General features: G+C 40.1%; 1 protein-coding gene across 2 annotated transcripts in view; it reads left to right on the forward strand.

The window, feature by feature from the left end:
• FBN1 (fibrillin 1) overlaps positions 1-25,429 on the forward strand; it is a 149,131-nt gene that overhangs the window by 15,548 nt on the left and 108,154 nt on the right. For both annotated transcript variants that reach the window (XM_027888943.1, XM_027888942.1), the window contains exons 4-5: positions 6,756-6,851; positions 8,391-8,486. In XM_027888943.1, the coding sequence (XP_027744744.1) occupies positions 6,756-6,851; positions 8,391-8,486 (192 nt within the window). The remainder of the gene's footprint in view (positions 1-6,755; positions 6,852-8,390; positions 8,487-25,429) is intronic.

Here is a 25,429-nt window from a genome sequence, read left to right on the forward strand (position 1 = left end):
CCAAATCAGTCTTATTGGAAGCTATTTTCATTTGGCACTTTGTAACACTAATTCCAGTCTTCCTTCCTTTCTGCACAATGCCTTACCTCTATTCAGCACTAGACATGCACTTGTGTACAGCACGAAAGTTGTAATGAGGGATGACTCCTGACAACTGGCTGAACTTGACATTCTTTGTAATTCTCCTCTGATTTTGAGGGTTATAAGGAAGACACTGTGCTCTGTGTTACTTACATAGCCCTTACATTTCCTTGCCAGGCTCAGGTCATACCTTCTGAATCTCATATTGCTGACCTTGTTCAGGTGACACTTCTGTTGGTACTAGAGGTACAGAGATGGTCAAGGTTTTTAAGTGGAACACTTTTCATCAGAAAAAAAAAAAAAAAGGTGCTCTGAAAATGAAGCTTTTCAGAGGGATAACTTTTCCCAGAAATATTTGGATTTCAGATTTTTAAGGAAGATTCCCCAGATCCAGGGAATAATAAGTAAAATTAAATTCATTCAGTGAGCCAGAGAACTCAATGGCTAAACATGCTTTGAGTATTTGATACAAAGTAGGATTTTGCTTGGGATAATATCTGTTCATATCTGACATGCCAGCTGTAAAGTACTTACTCTATATTCTTATTTGAGTGTGGTGCTTGTCTCTTAGAATATAGAAGATTTTGATTTTTGTATGAAATGTGAAGTTTCCGGAAAGAATTTTGGTGGAAACTGATTCTCACAAATGCCCTTAACTATCTGAACAATATATTAACTGAAGTCAGTGGGGGATGCACTCAGCTGAGGTCTGTAATATTATGCTGAATGGTAATCCTTTTAGTTCTGAATATCTTATGAGACTCAATGTGTGGTCTGCTTTACATCTGTATTTTTTACCTTGTCCTTTTTTTTCCTGGCTGATAAGAGTTTTACCACATAACTGACCATTTCAGCTTGTGTTTTTAGCATCCTTTGCATCCAATAACAGTGGAAAAACAAAAACAACTGCGGAATGTAATGGAATGGCATGTACTAAAATGGTAAATATTGTTCTTTGTAGTTCATCCCCTTTCTCAGGCTCCTGTGATGGCTGTTAGGGAGAGACCAGCATGAGGAGGGTATGGAGCTATGGAGTTCCCAAAGAGTACTGGAAGGAGGGAGGGGTGCAAAATGCTGCAGAAACATGTGTAGTGGTGTGGTCGTGCCTGGGTTTGCAGCTACTGCTTTACCAGGTGAATATGCCTTAGTCTTGTAAGCCAGTAAAGGAAAGTATGACCTTCTCCCAAGTACCCTTCAGGGTGCAGAAGGAGAGATATATCCCTCCATCTGTTACATGTTTTGGTACCTTTGTAAAAGGCAGGAATGAGTGGGCCTTAGTATTACCTACCTTTTTTCTTTGGCCACACTGAAGTCTTTAAGAGTTAAGAGACTTAAAAGAAACATGAAGTATGAGTAAAGTTACAGTTCTTTTTGAGGTTCCTTTTCTGAAATATTCTACAATTGATCTCCATAATTTTAGTCTTCACTGGAGGAGCACAGATAAATGGGTGCAGGACTTAACTACAGTTTTTAATCAAGAGGCTTCTTAAGCCTGTGTAATAGCTAATTTAGTTGTTGACAATTACTTTTCCCAGGTATGAATATTCTACTAATCATAAATCTTACTCAGTGCTGACATTATTTTCCTGGCATTGCTACATTGGTTTTCCCCTTTTTAAGTGTTAACACTTTACAAATAGACTTAGCAGTTGGCTTAAAAAAGATACGGTTTATATCTTGTTCAGTTTCTGCAATAAATTAAGATACATTTTCTGTGTGGTTACATCCCCTTTGTTTATTAAAACATACCAATTATAAAAGCAGAAGTGTCCTTAAGCAGTAGAGAGAAAAGACTCCACTGCTTCTGTGCACTCTTGTGTAATATTTTTTATGATCCAGCACATCATTAGTATTTACAGAGCATACTTTATGTAAGTCATTTGCTTTGTTGGCACTGTAGACAAAATCCATGAAGACATATTTACACAATAGACCACAATGACTTAGATCTGCTATTAGGCAAAAAATACTGTTTGACATCAAATAGTTACTGTCAACTCCCTTTGGTAACAGTTAGGTTTTGGTCAGAATATGCATTCATGAAAGCTTATATTAATTATATGTTTTGACAAATGAGAAGAAAGCTCTGATTAAAATAATAAAAAAATAAAATGGAATTGAGAGAAGTTTTTTACATTCAAAATAAAAATCATAAATATGAGTCAAAATGCCATGATTTCTCAGAATTAAATGTATAGCTTCTGATATATGAGATGTGTCTGAGGCATCCTCTGGATATTTTAAGCTATGTGTGTCTTTAGTATTTAAAGAATCAGTACTTGGCCCAGGTTTTATAGCAGGTACACCCACAGACAGTAACCAAATTAACAGTGACTCTTATAGACTGGTTATCTGTTGATATCAAATATTTAATGCAGATTGGAAAGCATGTGGATTGGAGAGCAAAACAAAGCCTCCAAGTTTGATTCTCACGCAGGTCAGTTGTTGGGACTTTTCTGGTTACGAGTCAGCTTTAGCAATCTGATTCGTGGTTGAAAAGATCAAATGGTGGTTTTCTCAGCAGGGATTTTAGTGACATCAGTAAACTCGCTGGCTGAGTAGTGGTTATTTCTGTGTAATTAGTGAATTTTTGGGTAAGCTTACAGCATTCTTGGAGATAAGATTGCCAAGTATGGAGGACTCCCCCTGCCCCGGTTCTGATGTGTGTGTGCTCTGATGCTGCGCAGGTGCAGCTGTGAGAGATGTCTCACACTCTTTGATGCGGGAGATGTCCAGTGGAGATGTCCCACACTCTGTGCCATGGGAGGTGTCCCACGCTCCATGCTGTGCCAGCTCTGTGGTGGTGGCTTCGCTGCTGCCCCCCAGACTGCCCGTGCTGTGGCTGCTGTGTGTTAGTTCTGCAGCTGGGCCCCTCTTTGTGCTGCATTCATGCTCCGTGATCCTGCCACGCTGTTGGAGCTGCTGCTCTGCCCAGTGGGAGCAGGGGATGAATGAGGAGGATGGTGTCTCCTTCGGCACCGGGCCCCCTTTGCTGCCCCAAGGGTTATGGATCAGGTGTGTCTCTGAGCTCAGCGCTGGTTTTGCTTCCAGCAAGTGTGATCAGAATGGGCCGGCTGAAACAGAGAAGGCGTTTGCTGATGGGGCTGTCTCTGAAGGAAGGGAGCTATGACAGAGGCAGTGGAGGCTGTGGTGGGTGCTGGGGGTGGCGGCTGGTGGAGAGAAGTGCCTGTGTGCCCCAGCAAGCTCTTTATGCTGCCTGAGTGCAGAGCAGGGCCTGCTCCGCTCCCCTGCCACAGCATCAGAGGCACAGCTGAGGACTGAACTCTTCCTCAGAGACTTCCCTCTCCGAATCTTCCTCAGAGACCGCCCGCAGTGCGGGCTGAGCCTGAGCCTTGGCCCTGCACCCCGGGACCCCACTTGTCGGGTGCTGTGGGAGGTGTCCACTCAATGGCAGTAAAATCTGGAGCTTAGCCCCTTCCCTTATGTTCTGCTGCTGTCAGAGGTGGTGTAAGGTCTTGAATTTTGAATGTTTCCAGAGTTTTTGAGGCTGCTGTGGGTTTTCTCTGCACCCTGTGCAGGGCTGCAGGGCTGCAGGGCCGCGTCCCGTCCTGGCGCTGGCTGCCATCTCTCTTCTGAGTCAGTCACTCGACAGAGAAAGCACGCTGAGCATCTGGGATGCGATGAGGCCGTCATTCCTTGTTTACAGCTCCTGGCAGGCAAAGCCCTGCGTCATGCACGGCCGGGGCTGGGAGCGTTTCCTCGGCAGTGGCACGGAGGCGAGAGGCGGCCTCTCCTGCGGTGCCCGCTGGCTGCCCTGCTGCGCCCTCGGCCCGGGATGCTGGGCCAGCGGCTCCGCCGCTTCTCCCACCTGAGGAATACAGACCCTGGCACCTCATGTTCCTTAGTTTGGGATCGCAGAGCAGATGGCACGTGTGTCACCTTTCGCCTGCCTGGTGAGCTCCTGCACGTTTCGTGAGCGGCTGTGGTTGTGGTAGCGCTCCGGGTGTGATGAAGGCTTTATTTTGCCCGGTATTTATTTTAAAAGTCAGGAATTGTTATGCTTAAGTGGAGAGCTTGTTGTTTCACTTTGATAAAAAGCACAACTATTGCCCACACACAAAGCCTGTGTGGATATGTTTGGTCTCGCTGGCTCTATTGCAGGGTTATAAAGTTTTGTTCCTGCAGTTATTCCTGTTTTGACTTCAGACATTTCCAGTGTAGACTGTTTACAAACTGGATGTGAAAAAGAACAATAATTGATGAAAAGCAATAATTTTTGAATGTTAATATTTCCTGTGCATGCTGAGATAAGGCAAAGGTATATGCATTGATTTACCAGCCTTACAGTAATTCCTGGGCTTTTTCCTTGCGTCTCTGTCAATGTGAGGTTTGGAACAGGTTGTTTCATTTACCGGAATATCTCCACTGACATTAGCGGAATTGTTGATATAGCTGAGAAAAGAGAACCTGGACCAGCATTAATATGCTAGTTTTCAAAAATGCATTCTTAACATCATCATCTGAGCTCCAGACAGCCTTTGAATGTGTTTCTATAAACTTTTGGAAGGGTAATGTTTCAGAATAGTCGGTATGATTTTGGAAATACTCTTTTCAACATTCCCTCAAAAGAGGGCAGAAAATAAGTAATTAGTTTACCAACTGTATGCCACTGATTTTCTTGAGTAGTAATAAGGGAGAAAGCTCACTGATTTAAATGGCTCATTTTAATAAAGATGACTGGTGTCCCATCAATCTCCCATAATGATTTTAGTTTAAAAAGGAGGAAGTAATATTTTACCTTGGAAAAGTTCTTTTAAGAAGCAGTAGGACAAATTATGGAAACTCTGTGTGTGTGTGTGTGTGTGTGTGTGTTATGTGTAAAACCACTCCTTATCCCAAAATGAGGAAATATACTTTACTTGAACAAATAATATGAAAATCATCATATAAGCTACTGTTAACCTTTTTATCTCGAATGTAGTTCAAACTATTTAAATGGCTTTGGTCTTCATGTGGGAATGGAAATTAGCTCTTGGCATAGCTTGCTCTAATTGAAATCAGTTTGTGGTTTTTAAGTTCCTTCCCTGCTTGACAGATGATATCATTTCCTATGCTTTTTGTAATCCCCTCTGTTTTTCTAAGATTGTATAAAGCTAAGTTGAACTACACATTTTAAAGTAACTATACACCTTTTTCTGACCTACTTAGGACATAGTCCAAAAATCTTCAGCAGATATTCACTCTGTGTTTGCAGACAATTTTACTTTTTATTGAGGAATGTTAGTACATTTTTGTTGCCTGAAGTACATCCAAAGTAGAACAGAGATGTATCGTAACTAATGGACACATAAGAAATGTAGTACACAGTTTTTACTTTTAAAATTGAAAAATAAAGAGGCAGAGTTTTAAATGCTAGGTTGTTTTAAATCCTTTCTCCAATTGCATGTTTAACTTCTGTTCTGTGGATTCATATTGCTATAGAAGGAAATACAGCTAAAATTATTATTTCTACTTATAAATAAAATTCCATTCACATATTTCTGAACTGTAAAAAGCCAAATGATGCTTAAGGGTTTTGTGCAAGAGGGAAAATTCTGTGGTTGGTATAACACCTGTTAGCAACAGGCTCTGATGGGGATGCAATCTCTATTTTTCAGTCCTGAGCATTTCAAACAGCATGTTGTGGGTATCCAGTGCTGCATCACAGTCTACTGAACTGCTGATCAGACTGTAATCCTATCTGGGGAGGAGCCTTTCATGTGGTTCCTGTTAAGAGGAAAACCATTTCCCAGCTGCTTACTGGAGTGCGGGCCCCAGTTCACAGCTGTGTTGGACAGCAGGACCTGTAAGGACTTCACTTTGCTGGGAGACCTGCCCGCTTCTCTGTGCCTAATGAAGAGCCTGACATACTTTTAGTTGCTCCTAACATCTAGTTAAAAAAATGTATTTTCCCTTATTACTAGAGCAATGCAGCACAGACGTTATGCTTTGCTGGCATGGGTCTTAAGCTGCCTGTTACCCATTATAAATGGTGGGGCTGCAGCTGAGGAGAGGTTGCTGCTGCTCCCCTGCCTCTGCCCCTTGCAGGAGAAGGTTGTTGGCTCTGGGGAAGTAGTGTCTGGGAGCTCTGCAGCTCCCAAGCACAGCAGCTGGCAGCAGCTCTACTGCTGGGGTAAGACCACAGATGACATAGAGAAAGAAATTGCTCTGTTATTTTTCCTCTTTATGCAGCAAGTCCTACCTGGCCAGAAGCTTCTGGTATTTCATGTGTTGGCAAAAGAAGGTTGTTTTCAGGAGCTTCCTTATGTTATTCCCTTTAATACTTCCCTCCCCAATTTCCCAGATGATAAGACTCCCTTTCCTTTTGATGGTATCTGCCAGAAGTTGAGTACTTTTCCCTTACTAATGGCTTGTTCTCATCATTGCAAACTATGAAACGAGTTCAGTGGTTTTATGCTCATATAAAATGCCTTTGACTTCAGTGAATGAGGGAGGCATCTAATTCTTGCACCATGTCCTGTGTTCCTTAGGTACTGTAAATCTGTTGTGTTCTGTAGTGCCAGTGTAGTATCTGTCCTAAAATGTGCCTTGACTTCTAATACTTTCTTGTTCACAGAATCAATCCCTAAAAAAAAAAGTAAAGTCCTTTAACAGATAGTTAAGTGTTTCTGACTGGTTTGGTTTAACTGAGGAAAATCTTCTTCCTTTTCAAGTACAACACTGCAACATCCGGTGCATGAATGGAGGGAGCTGCAGTGATGACCATTGCCTCTGTCAGAAGGGATACACAGGAACGCACTGTGGACAGCGTAAGTGCCCTGCTGTCAATGTAGATACTGTGCACAGTTGAGTAATCCTGTCATGTGTGGATTGGACACCCTTTAGCACTGAATTTCAGCTACTACTGAGCTTGTTTTTTATCAGGTATAGTGGAGTTTTACAGAAAAACACATGACTTTGTAATGAATGCCGAGAGAATTCTTTCTAATCAGGACCATTAAAATAAACATCATGTGAATTCATAATAATTGGATATAACCTGATCCTGTAGTTCTCACACTACCATAATTTCCATTGACCCCCAGGACTTTTCACTCACTAGAGCAATAGGCCATAGATCCAGAGTTTACATGGGATTCAGTTTTCATTTTACAGATAAGATTTTGATGCAAAGCTTTATTTTCATTTCAGTGTTTGCATCACACTTAGCTAGTATGCCTAAGAAATATTGCTCATTTTGGTGGTGTCCTATTAGAGGTGATAGATTTTTTTTTTTTATTTCCTCAAACAATCCTTAGCCAAAAGTATTCCTGGATCTGCTGCTTAAAATTTCTCCCAAGTTGACTCTGGTGGTCTCTCGCTCTCCTTGGCTGGAATGCTGTAAAGTACTCAAATAAGGATGTAGACATTGCTTTTAACCAAGGCTGTCACATTGCTATCCAGTGAACTATTGGTCTGACAGAGAGAATGTGTTTAGCTCATTTAATGAAAACCTTTTGCGCTCTGTCAAGATCAATGGCACGCTTTACATGAACTTCATTGGGACCAGGAATTTACCCTAATAATCTGGAGGAGGATCACATGGTGAAAGGATTATGAATTGTATTTCTGCCTTCTCTGTGAAATATCAAGTGGATAAAAGAGGATAAATGGAAATCTTCTTTCTACTGAAGTGAATGTGAAATGGACCAAAGAATAACATTACTCAATGAGCATCAAATTGTGTTTAAAGACCTCCTTTTTCATGTTATATTTTCTGATTATTTTTGAGAGCAACTGCTTTTGGAGTTTATTCTGAGGAAAATTGGGTCCTGAATCTAGTGACAACATTGTCCAGGGGAGGAATATTTTGGTTTAACATAGCAAAATGTAATCAATACCTATTCTATCCTGGTTGATAGTATGAATTATTTAACATCAGCAAACAGCCTTTTAATACTGGATTATTATAGCAGAGGAACAGATACATTTGAGGATTTAGAGACGAGGGGTTTTTTTCTGCATCTTCTGTCTACAATCTCTGTCAGTGTTTATTTGTTGAAAATTTGAAAGAGATATTATTTTGAGGTTGTGGGATTGTCTAGCCATCCCAAAGAGAAAGGCTCCAAGAGGTCAGAAAAGCTGTGGTTATTACTGTGTTTACATTATTCTCCCTTGAAAAGAGGAGTTCACAATACCAGTGAGGCCACAAAATAGGAAAAGACTTGCAAGCAGATTCTAGGAAAAAGGTTTCCTATCCTGTTATGTTTACCATTTTTGCCATTTTAGTGAAGCCGGTCAAGTGCATACCTTCATGTCTTTGTGGCAATAGCTCAATTAAGATTACTTTTGCCTTCCCTCTGATGCAGCTGTCTGTGAAAATGGATGTCTGAACGGCGGGAGATGTGTGGCTCCAAACCGATGTGCCTGCACGTACGGCTTTACCGGACCCCAGTGTGAAAGAGGTACGTGCCCTAGATCAGGGAAAAACTGTGTTACAACTTGCTTAAGAGTAACTTGAAAATACTTAATTGGTGATGCAAAATAAAACAGTAATGTTGCTGTCCATGAATGAAGAAAAATAGCATTAGTGTTCTTGTAGAATGCAACCTAAGGATGTAAGGAAAACTTCAGTCTAAGAGTATTTTGGGGATATTGGTCATGGAAAAACACAAATTAAAATAGTAAATTTCTTAAATGGTATTTTTAGTAAGAAAGCAAGCTTTGGGTTTGATTTAAAACCTAGCATTCAATCTTACCTTCTTTCGTTACTTTTATATCTCACAGTGCTGATAAGTGTGACTTCAGGGGTAGGTTATTTGTGGTAGGTTTACCACACATAGTTTTCTTTTTCTGAGGCGAACCCCCTGCTCCAGCTGTGGGGTTTTTGGGCCATTACCTATTGTGTTCTATAGCTGAATTGGTTGTGTTTCATTTTGTTAGTCTCAAGACTGAAAATAAATTTTAAGTAGCATTTTTAGAAGTGTGTGAACTTCATAAGGATAGAGGCCAGAACGAAACACAGATGCAATTGTTTACTTTTTAGCAATGAAAACACTCCAATGGAAGTGGTGACAAATGAAAGTTATTGATAAATGCTTTTACTCAAAATTCAGCTTCTAAGTCATCAGAAAGTCATCTTTGTATCTGATAGATTTGCACACCAGTGATAAGCAGCATCTTGTCTCTGTCTTCAGTATGTTTTGTTTTGGCAGAGTTTATTCAGTTCTTCTTTCCATTTTGTACGGATTTATTGTTATCAATTTTCAGATGAAAACACAGCTATACCAACTGTCTTGTGTGTGGATTTCTTGGGGGTTATTAAACCTTGGGGGTTATTTAGTGGTTCCTTTGTGAGCAATATAGTGAACAAGGTTTAGGAATAATCCTGTTGAGTTTTGTAAAAGTAAAACATTTTCATTTGTTAGATCAGTTGGTTATGACAGTTGGAAATTAACAAGTACTACTCACACACTAGGTTGTGTTACATATATATATGGCCCTCAGATGGAATAGACATTAATAATCTGATTTTGGACTTGCACGTGGAAGATGTGCTGAGCACATGAAATTTCTTCAGTGACTGTGTCAGATGATCACCACTGTCAGTGCTGAGCTTGGAGGAGTAATGGTTGGCTTTTCTATGTGGGCAGCACAGGTGGGTGATGCAGAACAGCAACTCTTAGGGGACCAAAACCTTTTGTTCTGTGCTAGAGCAGATGGCAGGATGGAGCAGGTATTGCCTGCACTCCCTAGGGCAGATAAAATTGCTGTTGGCACCATGTGAAGTCTTTTCAGTTGTCCACTCAGATGTTATAAAAATAGTTGAAACCAATGGTGAATTTTCTCCAAAGATTGAAAAGTAGCTCTGTTCTGAATCTTGGATCTCACTGCTGGAGAAGAGCAAGAAAAATAGAAAATTAGGTTAAAAATCTTAAGTTTGAACAGAAGAAAGGCTTATAGGTAAGAATGCACTGAACAGGACTGTAAAGACTTGGAATTTCAAGCAACCACTGCTTGTTCTTCATGGGTGAAATTTTTGAGCCTTCAGAAGAAGATTGTTCAGTGCTACTTTTGTGTTGGCTGCCCTGAGTCCCGTTTGACTCTCTGGCATTAGGGTGAGTTCCTAGGCTGAACCCTGCTGACAGGCTCGGTCCTGCCCCTCAGGGCTCCTGCATTCTGGTGGGTGGAGAGAGAAACTGGTGACACAGAGCCGTTTGAGCCAAACCAAACTGTCCTGAAATCCCGTGCATGTTACTGAGCACAGCTGAGATGGAAATGTGTAACTTACATACCTTGTCCATAGGCAGTTTTGTACTTAGAACATCTGTTTGATTCTCTAGTTATCAATGAAAGAGAAAATAGCTGTTAATGAGCTGTAGTAATTCTGGCTAATGCTCACTTGGTGTGTTGAGGCCAAATGATAGTCATATCTTCCTAGAAAACCTCTGAAATTTGGCTCCTTTCACAGAGATTTCCTGCAGCCTCTCTACCTAGCTGAGCTAATATGTTCCCCTCCTCTAAAAAGGGTGTGGTGGTTTTTGGTCCCAGAATCACATTATGCCATCAGAAAAACTTTCTCTGAAGATAGCTTTTCAAGTATAAACTAATGTTGCTCTTAGTCAGAATAACTTGCCTTGTTCAGCACATGCACCTGTGTGGTCATTGGGGAGTTGTCTGGCTGCATGTGATTTTACACAGCTGTCAGCTAAGTAAGAGGTCCATGTTTTGAATCTGGGTTTGGAAAGTAATGTGGATTTGTGACACTCCCTGGTGGGCTTCTGATGTGAATGGATGTTAGCCAGTAAACTGACAAGATTCATGCCTTGTAGAGTAAAACCGTGTGTTTATTAGAAAGAAAAGAAAAGAAAGGGGGGTGGAAACAAAACAACAAAACCAAAGCATCTCTGTGCATGGAAGAGGAAAAAAAAAAGGAAATTCCTCAAGATAAATGGTTTCTTAAACTATCCCGTTTCTGGGGGAAGAAGGAGAGGCAGGTTGTTTTGAAAACACCACTGCTGGATAGAAAGGTAATGTGAAGTGCTGTAGGTCTGTGGCATATGCACAGTCTCCATCTGTTTGGCTGTGGTTTGATGTCAAGGTTATGCCATGCCACAGCCTCACAGTTATGGAAGTCATTTACTGCTGCAAATCACCCCGTGCTTTCCTCTGCAAGTGTCAGCTAACAGTAACAATCACACAGTGCTTGTGGCACATCTGTGACAGACCAAAGAAAATTCCAGCCTTTGCTGCATGTGTTGTAGCTTAGAACTGACTGGAATAAAACAATGTTGAAGCAACCAAATAATGAGATTATTCTGATAATCTGATAGGGAAAACAAAATGTTGCAGGTGGTTAGAACAAAGTTAGAGTGAGTTTCTTAGATACAGAGACAAGTCGTGAAGTTCTGTTTTAAGCAGTTTTTCTGTACATTTGGTCATATTTATAATACAAATCACCCTGATTGGCATTACCTCAGAAGATTCTGACTGTTAATGTGATTCTTAATGAAGATCTAAAAGACTTCTGGGTAGGTCAGTAGCATCAAATACATGCACGGTGAAAGGGCTTTATCTGGTGAAAGACCTGCTGCTTTCACAGTGCAGCAAACTCCATCCAGTTTGGGGCATGAGTATTTTTATGTATTTATTCAGTCATTCTTTGAGAGAGTAGCAGCTGGCCTTGGACAGCTTTGGCATACAAGTTGCTTTTCGTGTGTCTTAGAAGTGTTAATGTCAGTGTAACATTATAAACACTATAAACAGGAGCACGAGGAATTTTGAGATCCATTTTTATCAGTGGGGTTCCTCTTCATGTTCTGGTAGTGTGTACCATGTCACTGGTGAGATTGGCTTCATGAGGGCTGGATGGATAACTCTGTCGTGGTTGTAAGCAGTACACGTGTATGGTTAACTCCTGAGCTGCTGGGTGTGGTTTGGCACCTTTCCAAAGCAGGAGAAGCTGCCTGGGTGTACTGTCAAGGGCATGCAGGTGTATCATAAGTAAAACAGACATGGCTTTTCTGTGGGATGGTGTTCAGAAAAGGTGGACTTGCCATAAGCTCAACAGTAAAAGTGTAGTGGAGTTGGAAATGCTTCCTACAACCATTTAAAACACATTTAAAATACGTAGTCCAGGAAGGAAAATATTTAGTGGATATTGTCTCTGTTAAAATTTGGACTTTAGGGATTTCTTTTGGAAGGTGCTGAGTTCTCTGGCTGTGGTCCAGTGATGGGCTTTGAATCCTTTTAAACTCAAACCTGAGATGCCATTATGCTTAAAATTATGTAAGTGCTTAAGGGCCTTGCTGGATTTTGGCCCAAGCTTTCATAGTTAGTTAAGATCCAAGAGGTGCACTCAACTTTTGTCTTATTAGTAGTCATATTGTTAATGAAATCACAGGTAACAGGAAATGAAGATGCAGGCAGCGCAAAATTTCTCCCATTGGTTAAAAACCAGATGCCATCTTAATGCCATTTGTCTGCTAGTGCTGAATAACTTGAGTGAGTTATGGATTCTGCAGTTCCTATTAAAGCTGCTGAAGAGACTGAGAGCACAGACTTAGCTTCAGATTTCCCCTAAAGATGATTCAGAACATCGCCAGCTCTTTTCATTGTCTGTAAAAGAGCCTGGGGGATTTAGCTGGCTATAGGACATGCCCACGTTTGGGTCATGTGAAAACATCCCTATATCATGGACTTTATGAAAGTCCATAGGAATAATTGATGTTAGGGAGACAGCCCTATCAGATTTGGTAGAACTCTGCTTCCAAACTAGTGCATAAAGGCTTTCTTGACTATTTGAAACTCTTTCTCTTTGGACACTTGGGTAATTATACTTTGAGAGGGAGAATTCTATAGAATATAAAATTCTATATTGTTGCTATCTTCGTCTTGCAGAAATGCAGTGAAATATGCTTTTCTTTTTCTGTCTGGATTCATTTAGAGGAACACAGTGGAAGCTCAGAATGTGTTACAGCCCTGTTTGTTTATTTGAATGCTTGTGACAACATCAGGGGCTCAATCCTGCTGCACTCTGGAGTTTTGCCACTCGCTTCGTGTAGGAGCAGAATTGGGCCTGATGTAGTTCAAATATCAAAAACGTACCACGTGTGTTTTGTTTTTTTCTGGACTCAGAATGTGAGCAAATGATTGCTTTTTCTTCAAACAGAGTCGTTTCTGTACTGCTCTCTTCATGGCAGGAATTTTTGCATAATTTTTAATTATATTTGGCCATTATTAAAAGTTCCCGGAATTAATGCCATATGTAAAAATATCTTTCCCAGAGCCTCTTTATGAAAGTGCAGCAGCCGCTGAAAGTGGTCAGGAGTAGTGTAGGGCTCTGTATATTTTTTTCTTTCTAAATACTACAACGGGTAGAATGTTTTCACAAAGAGGACACTGCACCCCTTAGTGTGCCCCGTCTCTGGTATTTAGTCTAAATGGAAAGTAAATAACAAAGTGTAGATAGCAGTAAAAGTATGTTCCCAAAGCCTTATGTTGCATTTAAAGTAGTATTGCAGCATATGGTAGCTGGCAAACATTTGAATAAACTTGATTTCTGTAGCTTTCTTCCAAGAAACACATCTGTTGACATAGACATGTAGTTTCTGCAGCCCTGTAACATGAATGCATGTACAGTGTTAGAGCAGCAAGCTGAAGGATGGCTAAACTTGAAGGCCTGGAATAAGGATTCTTGCACATTTTTTTCACCCTGAAAAGTTATGAAAAATGGCTTCAGGCTGAAGCACAGAGTGGTGGTTTACTGAGTTTAAAATAATTTTAATACACGTTGTCACCTTTTTTGTTTTAAAACAAAAATTCAATATTGATGTCTGGGATTTCTATAGAAGAGGTTGAGATTAAGTGAGTGAGTTTTTAAATTTTTATAATTGAAGCTGCTGCTTTATGGTGAAGTCTCTGCAGAATAACTGTGCGTGATTTAAGATAGCTCATAATACTTAGCAATATAATCAATAGATCTCTGGATCAGAACTCAGGACTCAACTCAGTCTGTTATTTGATGCCAAAAAGCATTTTTAGCGATCTTGTGTATGTGAAGGCTTTTTTCTACTGGTTTTCTCCTTGCAAATATACCCCGTAACCTGTCCTGTGTTGCTTGCTCTATGCTTTGTGTATCCTAAAATATCACATAGCAAGTTTTAAAATGTTTCTTCAGATATATGCTTAAAAGTTTAATCAAGACCCATAAATGATTAAGTACATATGGCTGAGGTCTCATGTGAGATGTGAAGACTCCAACTTTTGTACATGAAGCTGAACATTTACATTTTGTTCCAAATTGAGTTTTGGTTTCAGTCAAACAAATCCAAATCTAAAGTTTTCATTCAGCTATTTGGCAGACCTTTCTATACTTCCATGCCTTCTTGATTGGCTGCTAAGGGCACGGACCTTTAGAAGTGCAATAAGGTATTGTTTGGACTTTGTTTTGGTTTGATTTTCATTGTAGCAGGGGAGATGCATACAAATGTAATCACAAATTGAGGAGTCCATATTTTTGGGTATAAATGAGGATAAAAACATTTTAAATATAAATGAGGATAAAAGCACTGTTCTAATCTCTAAGATCTGGTTCCTGCATGTAGGATATTGAAGGGACTTACATGAGAATCACTGAGATCATCCTTCTGGAACTGCAGACAGCTCTATTGTTGAACCTGACTCCTCCCTCCAAGTGTGCTGGCAGCCTATGGCACGTGATTGCTGTGCAACAAGTTTGGTTCTGCTCTCATTGCAGACAGGCTGAACCTTGGGCTGGCTCTGCTTGCACGTGGTATTTGCAGTTGGAATTGTAGTGTCCTCAGAAAGGAGGAGCAGAGCCTGTGCTTTCATCATGCGGCTTTGTAGAAGTTGTAACACAGAGAGATGTCTGTTTGATTATGGGATGTTACAGTAATACAGATATGACTTTCTTACACACAGTGCAGGCAGTTGAAAGACATGTCTTCCCTGAATGGCCTGCACTGCTGGATCTGTGCTCTGTGGCATTCCAGGGAGAATTGGAAAGAATCCATCTGATATGTTGTATCACGAGAGTCATCTTTTTTGTGTGTGCTGAAAGGTTGAATCAGCTTTTACTGATGTTGGTTGGCATTGCAGCACAGTTGTGCATTTGAGGCCTTCAGAATGAGTGTCCTCAAGCCATTCTTCCTCTCTTAGTTCCATTGTACCAGGCCCATTTTTCTAATTTCATCCATCTTCCGATTTCTGGGTCACTACAAAACTCGTGGGAAATAAAATAGCTGGGCAAAGCTAATTTCTCGTGGAACTTTCCAAAGAAAAGGTGCTTTCAAAATGGTGACTCCTGGAGTTGTACATGATACAGGGAATGAGTAAATGCAGCTGAAAACTTATCTAACAATGCCTGCTTAGCTGTTCCTGGAGAAAAATGTTCCTTCTTCTTTGGGCTGCAATATATTTTAACATAAGAAAGCACAGCTACCTGAAATCCTTTCATTTGTTACAGTGAAAGCAAATGTTTTCCTTGTGAATCACCCATTCATAGCTTTTTTTTTTTTTCTTATTGGGCTGGTAAACTGAAAATTTTTGTTGCAGTTGCAACAGAAACAAATATGAGTGTGTATGGTGCCTCAGTCAAGTTTAGGTTATGGACTTAATTTTTTTTCTTTGTTTTTTAAAGTGATCTCAAACTTTCACGATGGTCAGCTCTAACAAAGAAAAGAAACCTCTTTTAAAACATCACAGATCATACCTAATGCAAGGATAAACTGACGAGGGCATGTCCAAGTAAAACAATTCTTTTATGTATGTCAGCTGCAAAATGCTAATGAAAATGCATCTTAAGCAGAGGTGCTCAAAGTGGTGAGTGGGACTATTTTGACACATGTCAGGTTTTTTGCAACGTATTGGTAACAGAGCTGATGAAATCTCTGTAAAAATTAAAACCTTTCTAGAGTACACTGTTGCATTTAGAAAGGTATCTCCTATCCTATCTCAGCATAAATGCTGCAAAAAATTGTGGGAAACAGCTACCTAGGAGCAGCTGTAAGAACAGGCACATTCTCACTTCCAATTGCCCTTGAGAAGTTCATGAATAGTGACGGAGTAGATTTTGTATTTTTTTTTGGTGACAGCTTGTACGTTTGGCACTTTAGAGAAATGCTGCAGGAAAAGAAAAGAGGCCTAAATAAGGTCTGAAAAGAAAGGAGCCCTGAGAGAAATATCACTCTCCAAATTCTGTGCTGTAAAACAGAGCCTGGCTTTGCACTCCTTATCCAGAAGAAACTCCTTTTGGAAAAAGGCGGAATTCTGTTATCTAAAGAAACCAAGATTCAGTATTTCTTTTTGTGGGAAGGTGTGTGAAGGCTAGGGAAACATAATTTTAAAAAAACATGAAAGTGCATGTGTGTTTACACTCATATATATACATAGGGTTTTATATTTTAAGAAAAGAAATATGAAACCTTTTAAGCACCTGTTTTTTGCTTGTGACCTTATACATTTGCTTTGTATCTATTCCAGGCATTACCCTGGCTAAGTTAGCTCAGGCAGGTTAATGGGACTGCTGTGCCCTAACCTCAATTTTGTGTCATGGTTGTGTAATTTAGATTACAAGTCCCATACTGAAGGAGTGGCCTCTCTTTTATTTTTTTACGAGTTTTACTGTCCCTGAATGTTTAACTCAGTGTGTGACTGTTTTTCAAAAGCATTTAACTCCGGTAAGCCTGGCTTACCAAATGGTCTCGATCACGTTTTGTAATGGTCCTGCCCCCAACATTTATGTTTTCTGTGAAGTTTACCCAATGACTGCCAGGCATTTAGTGCTGTCCCCATTTGCTCCTGTCTCCTTGGAACAAATGGTCTTCTGTGACCTCTAATGTTTTTTCTTCCAACACAGAGGTGCTGACAGTTGTAGGGAAGCAGAGCTCAGCAGAAACCTGTATGTTCACAGTTCTTGCCTCCTTGGGGAAGTGGTGGCTGATCCTTCAATCCTGCACCACCACATGCAGCATGGGACACAGCCCTGCTGCCCTGTGCTGAAGCAGGAGAAGGGTTCTTGCTGGCATGGCAGCAGTGGTCAGAAGTGGTATTTTATTAGACTTAGCATTTTCTTTCTTGTTTCTATAAACACAGGAATCATAGTGCTCTTTGGTCTCAAGGTTAAGCCACCAGTTTTTGCCCTAAGTCCTTTAACATAGGTCCCACTGCTTACAATGGTTTCCACTGAATCTGCTGAAAGATGGATTTTCAGCAAGGCTTGGGAAATCAGTTCATCTCCAGCAAAAACAGACGCTAAAATGCACATCTGCTATTTAGTGGAGTAACTCCCACCTATCAAACAATGCATTTACATTTTTTAAAAAATAGAGCTGTAAGAATTACAGGGGAGAGAGGATCAGTTCTAACTGTATTTCAGCTTACAGAATTGCTTAGGTGGAAGAGGCCTCTTGAGATCTTGTAGTCCATCTCCCCAGCTCGAGCTGGATCAGCTTGACCAGGTTGCCCAGGACTGTGCCCAGTCACACCAGAAGGTGTGTTAAAATATACGTTAGTTTGTGATTTGTAAAACCTCCAGTTGTGTCATTCAGACCTACTAGCCATTTAATGAAGATCCAGTGTCACTGTCAAAGTGTTCTTAATTCTGAATCTTTTGTGGGTTTTTTATATGTGTGTTCTGCTTTCCAGGGAGTATTTGTCCTGTGGCAATGGCTGATTGAATGCTGTGAAATGAAAGCACAGGTTATGCTGATAATGTCTAATGTACTTACCTAATAAAAGTCTAAAAAAGGAACAGTTAGCTTAAAAATAAAAAAATAAGATGGCAAAATTACAGAGGTTCATGGGGTGTGGAATAGGGAATGATTTTAACTGCTAGCAACTCTAGTAACTATAGACACACTGTCCTGGAGTTTTCCTGTTTGCATTGGGCACTGACTGTACTTACCTGCTTGTCACTTAAGACAAAAAGATGGGGAGACCTAATAGGTGTTTGAGTGATATTTCACCTGATTTAGGAGGCAGCTGAGTCCCTCAGGGATGGGAGATTTTGGGACCTCAAAAGCTCCTGTGTCTCCTTGCCTTTCTGAGAATGGCAGCAAGAAGTAAAGCAGTGAACATACAGTGGAAAGAGCCCGTTGTGCACTTCATTCAAAGTGCAATTAAGATAGATCTTAAAGTGAGACACCTTGAACTGCTTCTTTAAGGGGTGTTGGATTGGTCTCTGTGCTGGAATAATATGTCCAGACATCTTAGTTCACTTGAGCAGTACAGTGACAGGATACTCCTTGAACTTGAAATGTTTATAAGAGGTAACAGTAAAACCAGGGAGCAGTGAACTAAAATTGTCCTGCTGGGGTATGATGAAAGCCTTTATGAGAATCTCCATGTCCTGGAGGGACAGTATGGGTGGTAACTTGGAGAGATTTGTAAAATGGAAGTATGACAGCTTTACAGTGGGATTAATACAGGCTTCAGAAGAAACCACAGGGTAAAAAATTACTTCCAGGCCACAGGGAAGGAAGGCAAAAAAAAAATCTGCCATTGAAATGGGCAGTGAAAAACTAGGTAAGTGAAAGGAGAGTTGGTGCTGGGTTACTTGGGCTCCTTGTCTTATCTTTAAGATAAGACATAATTTAATGATGCAGATGCTGTGTCTGGAATTGAATTGCACCACACCGTGTGAACTAATTCCAGTTGCTTGATTCTTGAGTTGAAGAATAGAGGAGTGATAAGCGGATGATTTGTGACTGTTTGGAGGCATTGAAGTAAGGAGAGGGTAATGTTTCAATAAACTGAAATCTGGGCTCATAAAGAAAAAGCAAGAGAAACAGGTGAGGAGGGAAGACAGGTGAGAAGAGGATGCCATAAGGGATGTAGCCAACAGTTTTCACAATCTTGGGAAAAGAGCACTGAAGGCAGCTTGAGAAGTTTAGACTGCTGCTTGGGCAGGGGAGACCCAACAGAGATGTGCATTCCATTCATCTGAATGGCTCTTCTAGTAAAAACATTGCTAGACACAAGCACAGGCCAGGAATGGCAAATGATGAATGACTTAGCAGGCTATCTTGCTGGCTATTTAATCTGTGTGGTTATCTAAATAATTTGAAATGCTTCTCTTGGCCTGAGCCAGGCTGGGCAAAATGAAGTGCCATGCATTAAACCTTGAGCTGTTTCAGCTCTCAGGTCCCAGCAGGAACCCAACAAGATATGGCTCCGTGAAAGGTGATACTATATTAAACTAACAGTACAAGTTGTATCAAACTCTGTTCCAAATTCAATACAAAAACTCGTGGTTTCAGAAGGCATTTTAAATCTAGCACTAGCACTTCAGTCACTTGCTGATGTCAGTACAAAAAAAATGCTTTGTACAGCTGCTGACTGCAAGGAAGATGAGAGGTTAAATTGGGTTAGCGGAAATGAAAGACGTGCAGTGGAAGAAGTATTGGTATCAGAATGTTTATGGAATTTGTCATTAAATAGTAGAAGTGTTTAAATTGGAGGGCAAATTTAAAGCATTCCTTTTTATATTTTTTCCCCTATTTATGTGAAATTAAAATTATTTACAAAGGTGTACAAAGAAACTTTAATTTCTTTTCCTCTTAAAAAAAAAAAAAAGGAAATATGATGGCAAATCCATCTTAGTCTCTTGCTGTTCAAGCCTTTTTAAGCTCAGGCCTGAGCCACTGATGTGTGTATTAGAATAATTCTGCTATTCTTACTACAGTTGATTACAGTGCTCTGTTATAAAGGGTGGAGGCACTTGGTTGTTCTCCAAAGAAAGTGAGTAATAATTGACCTAATGTACAGAGCACATGAATAACATATTCTTTTGGTAAGAAATTTATGTTTTACAGGGTGTGCTAGAGTTCACATCCCTTTTTCACATCTTCCAAAAGATTTTAAAATACTCAGCTGCTCTATTAAATTTCTAATTCAACAAATACTCAAATACAAAGTATGCGTTAGATAAAGCTCTTGAGTTGAATCCAAACATTGAAAAACCTTTTAATCTGCCTTGAAAACAGCTGTTTAGAATTTTGAATAGAAATAACAACTTCCTTCAGCCTACGTTGTTGATGTCCCCTTCAGTCTCAAGCTGGGAGGAATTTCTCTTTGTTACTCTGCAACAAGATTTTGCATCAGTGATTTGACCATGCCCAGAACACATTAGGAGTGGTATCCTGGTCCTCTTCGAAAAAAATGGTAACACATCCTTTGAATTCTGTATGATGGAGGAGAGACTTACTGAAAAGAATTAAGGTGGTTTTGACACTTCAGTTGTGGTTGTCTGGAGTGCAGCTTACAGGAGCTCCTTTGGACATCTCCCACTACTGAGAGGCTGCTTTGTGTTTGCTGAAGGAATTCTTGATATGAGAATTGAGTTTTTTAGTGTCTGAAATAATTTAAACAAATTAGGTAGGGTGTGTGCATATGGACATATAACTTCTATTCCTTGCTCATAAATATTTGGGTAATCTCAGAAAATGTTGTGCAGCGACTCTGCATGAAATACCACCTTTGATATTTCTAGGCAAGTGCCCATTGCATCCAAGGAAATACCAAGAGTTTGAGATGACTGGCATTTCAATGAACATCAAAAGCAGTAATGATCTGCCACTTAGTGTAAACTATTGCACAACCCTGCAGGGAATGGCTTATGTTTATTTACAGCCTTTTGTTTTGCTATATCCAGAGGGTAGATTGTACATTCATTTCACACACACACATTGACTTGTGTGTGTGTCAGTTGTCTATTCAGACATTTGGGCAGTACTTTAAACTCAGAGGTAGAAGCCTGATATTGTTTAGAGAAATGAAACCTGGATGAAACTTCTCAATCACTGTCAAAGTGATCCAAAACCTACTCACATAAAAAAAAAAAAAGGGACATCCAAAGATCTGGGTGGGCTTTGAATCAGGAGTCAGAGTTGACCTGATCAGATTTTGTCAGCCAGATTTCAATAAGGTTATTGAGAAAGCAATTGGATCTGTGCTGTGCTACCACACAATACTTCCAATCGGTAATACTGGATAAAAGTTGAAAGTGCTTAAAGGCGTAAGCCACAAATATGAATATGTTCTATCAATGAAGACTCTTATCTATGGCTCTAGGGTATAGAAAATGCCATTATATAGAATGGTATTTTCTTTTTAACTGCAATTGGGGATTTCAATATGATGAATAAGAAATATTCTAGTAGAGTAAATAGCAAAGAAAATACAACCTCTTTCAGTTTTATAATACAGTGTTCTTTTCCTGTTCTTTTCCTTTTGGGTTTGTGTGCTGCATACACAGTCTTTCATTTCCAAAATGGTTTTAGAATGCAGGTGTGTTAATGTACATTGGTTAACACATAGACAAGTTTGTATATGTGTCCTCCAATGGCCTCTGGTGAAATGTAAGCAGATCTTTGCATTTTAGTTGGTTTTAGGTTATACTCAAATTGGAGCAGATGTGAAAGAGTTTTGTGCCTTCTATGAGATGATGTCTTTGTGTCTTTATATATATATATATATATATATATATATTTGTTGTTGGTTTGGTTTTATTTGGTTGGTTGGTTCTTATTTAAGTAGTCAGTACTGTGTGTGGTTTGCAGTGGTGGGAGGTGGATGCAGAGGTGCAGATGCGGTACCCAGGAGGGCAGTGATTCTCTCACACCTCTTCTGAAGCAGGATGAGATCACAGCGTGTCAGCAGGGCTCACAGAAAAAATAACCAAGATCACTTTTGTGAACAGGGCTCTTAATCAGCTGTTTAAAAGTTGCTGATCCAATTTCAAGTTCCTAATTAAATGAAATGGGGGAAAGAAAGAGATCAGCATCCTGCCAAGCAAGAGTTCCAGTCCAGTGGTTATCTCATTTCAGACGTGTGGGCTAAATTATCTTTATAACTTAAGCTTATAGTATATTCACACACTAATAAAATGTTCTTATGTAAGGGTAGTTTAACCACCACAAGCTTATTTTATTTTGTAAGACTAAACTATTTGATGCTCTAAAAACATTTTTCTAATGCGAATGTTATTTATCACTAGTGTAGTTGAAATCTGAAACTTAATTATTAAAACAGATATTGAGACCCTTTCCTGACAAGGATGATGTGGATAAAAGGCATTATTTCTTGAGGAAATCCTATTTACCTTTTGGATATGGTGCAAAATACTTCTGGTAGTCAGGAGGAAGTTTTCCACTGAAGCGTCTTAAATTATGAGCTGTCTACTGTTTAATGGGAATTTTTTTAAAGCCACCTAAAAGTTTTCCCACAGTGCTGGTTTACAAGCAGCTGAAACTTTAGACACCCCTCAGAACAGTCTGTTGTTCCACTAACGTTGATGGGAGTGATGCACATGTATATTGGTGACCACCTAGATTGTTAAATGTACCCATTCTACTAAAAATGAAAATATTTCCTGTATTTTTAAGAACAAGTTTAAATTGGCACTGTAATTGCTAAACCTTGCAGCTTAGACAGATGCTAGAGCTCCCACAGAGGAACTTTAAGCTGCATTATGCTGTACTCTGTATGCTTACCCCTCTTAACTCTTCCCTCCTCCCCAGCAGTAGATGGGCACTCCCTCCTACTTCTCTTCCTCTCTCTCCTCTGCCCTGCTGTGGAAAACCCAAGATGCTGCTTGTCATGGACCATTCTCTTGTACTTGGTCCCAAGCAGAATTTGGCTTTTGATATGTAAAGTATCCTCTGTCTCAGCTGGGAATCTCCTTCTGGCTGGAGGGGTTTAGGGAGTTGAATTGGATTAGTAGTTTCCTAATGGCTTAATGCTTCCTTCAAAGCCAAGGGAAGTTAAAAGATGCTCAAGGGTTTCAGTGGTGTGGATCAAACCCTGTATCCAGAAGGGTAAGATAAGCATTGAAACACTGCCTATACCTGGATTACCTCACTTCTGTTCATACTGTGAGTCCTGATTCCTTGATAGGATCACCTGTCTAACTACCTGCTTCATATGATGCTGAATTACAGCAGGAAGACTTGGTGGGGAAAAAAAAATAAACAGGGAGAAAAAAAATGAACAGGATGTGTTTAACAGTCTGATGACTGTGAAATGAAACTTACTCTTCTCAGAAATAATTTAAATATATATAATTTATTGCCTTTTTTTGTTGTTGTTAAATATAAAGTTTAAACATAAGAACACAATTAGGTCTTGCCACAGTTTGTTCTGATCCACCCAATTGTTCAATTATTCATTCAATGGTGAGAAATAGTTCAGAAGACCGCACAAGTATTTACTATCTAGTAGAAATCCATTAGCAACAGCTTTAAATTTTTTCTTATTCAATACATTAATTTTATTTCTTTGAAATGCATAGATAGGAGCTGCCTAATTTAACAGATAAGCATTATGTTGTCAGTGCTAGATTAGGCCATTCTTCATGTGGTTTGTAACCCCTTTTTTATCTCATACCCTCATTTATCACTGGCCTGGTGTTTGTTTTTCCTGATTTAGGGTTATGACATTGAACTCGATAAATAATATCGGGGTACATAATTTGAACCTTATCAGCTTGAAAATATCAAAGTAAAAAAATAATATGGAAATCAACTCTGCAAGTGTGAGGAAAATGCCTTTTGGAAAATGGTAGTTAATATCTGCAGTTTGTGTAATCATTGTTTATTCACATTTGGCCACCCAGTGATACTAGTGGATAGCATTTCAGAGTGCATAGCCAGATGTGTCAGTGAGATTCTCATCCCATTGTTGGGACATTCTCAGGCACCTTTTTGCTGCTTGCTCAGTGCCATTCTTGGAGCACAGGGGGCAGTGCTGCTAATTCCCAACTCATCCCCTGCAAAAGGGAGTGTTTCCTGCAGGTCACCTGGCTCCGGGGTGGAGCTGGGACTGCTCCCACTCTGCTCCACGCACTCATTCCTCTCCTGGATGCCGCTGGCTGGCTGGCTGCTCTCTACTTGTTGGCTCTGGCTCTCATTTTTACCTAGTTAGTTGGCCGGCCTGTCCTGGCAAACTTCCCTCTCCTGGTCGGCTGGCAGAGCTCTCGGGCTGGCCGGTCCTTTCCTTCCCTTCCCCTTCCTTTTCTCCCCTTCTCACACATGGTGTCTGCTGGCTCCCACTGTTTATCTCTCCTTGTCTCTGTGCCTCCCACTCGTTTCTTAGATTTGCTTTGATCCATCCCGTCTTTGCTGCCTTCCTGTTTTTCTTCCCTCTGCTCTTTTACTGTTTTGCTTCTTTGTATCCTTGTTTCCTTCACACTTGTTCCCTGAAGGCTTTCTGCTCTGGCTTTCCCCTACCTACAAGCAGTATGTATCTTTTCCAGAGCTTGCTCTCTCTCTCCTGCCTTCATCTGATCCAGCAGCCGCGTTGCTTGACGCAGTTACCAACAGAACACTGATTAGTGTTACAGGTTGGAGAAACTGCTACATTTATCACTTTATATTTACTACGGGCACTTTTGTAAGTTCTCTATAAATCAAGTTTGTGCTTCCACAGAAATGCCTGTAATAAAATCCCAGCTGAAGTGCTTTGTTGTGCTTCTGTCTTCTTTCCCATAATTGTGGATTATCAAGTATCTGTGTATTCTCTATAACTCACTGTCATCTCCCTTAGGACTCTTAGAAATGTCACAACTCACTGTTTTAATCCAGGCATCACAATTATAACTATAATCTCACGAACACTTCATCATGTTTAGTGTGAAATAAGGACTTTTGGGTGATCACAATGATGGGAAAGGAAGTACAGAGAAAATTCATTTGCTGCTGAAGTCCCTGTGAGAGAAGGCAGAAAATTCTCTGGGCATTCTTCTCCTGCTTGTTTCAATCTTTGTCCCAGAGTCCTTATTCAGACACAGCTCCTGGTGATGCTAATTGAGGTTTTGACTGAGTTAGGACTAGAGAAACAGATATCTGGTGTTAGATGCTGTAGCACCTTATGTAATCTGTGGTTAAAGCCCCTGTAAATATTTACATTTTTTTGTCCCTGTTTGGTTCAAGCCTATTTTTAAATGGGTCTTCTGCTCTTTCTCTCCAAATGGCCAGTGTTTTCGTTCTCCCTAATTGCAGGGTACCCTAATATCATAAATCACTCTAAATACTGATTAACAAGTCAGTCCCTACAGAACCTTGTCAGCTGGAAAATACTCTTACCCCCCGGTATGTGTTTTCTTCCTTCGGGACAGAAATATGAATCCCATGTGAGACGGCACCATTCCCACGTAGCAGCCCATTCCCTTCAAGTGAATATCATCTGTCCTTCTCCTCTAAGATTTTAGAAGTTTTTGGACTGCTTTTACATGTGTGTATCCAGTATAGATATATTGCTGAAGAAAAAAAAAAAAAGTTCATAGCATCTATTGAGTTGGAAAATTAATTAGACGACCTAATTGATTGTGCATGAATTCCTCTGTGGAATGTGTTCTGCTGCTGTTGCACTCGCCCAGCACAGAAAATCC

This window comes from Empidonax traillii, unplaced genomic scaffold (assembly GCF_003031625.1).
Source record: "Empidonax traillii isolate 1590-97213 ecotype Southwest subspecies unplaced genomic scaffold, ASM303162v1 scaffold248:size1534464, whole genome shotgun sequence".
In the NCBI taxonomy this organism is placed as follows: Eukaryota; Metazoa; Chordata; class Aves; order Passeriformes; family Tyrannidae; genus Empidonax; species Empidonax traillii.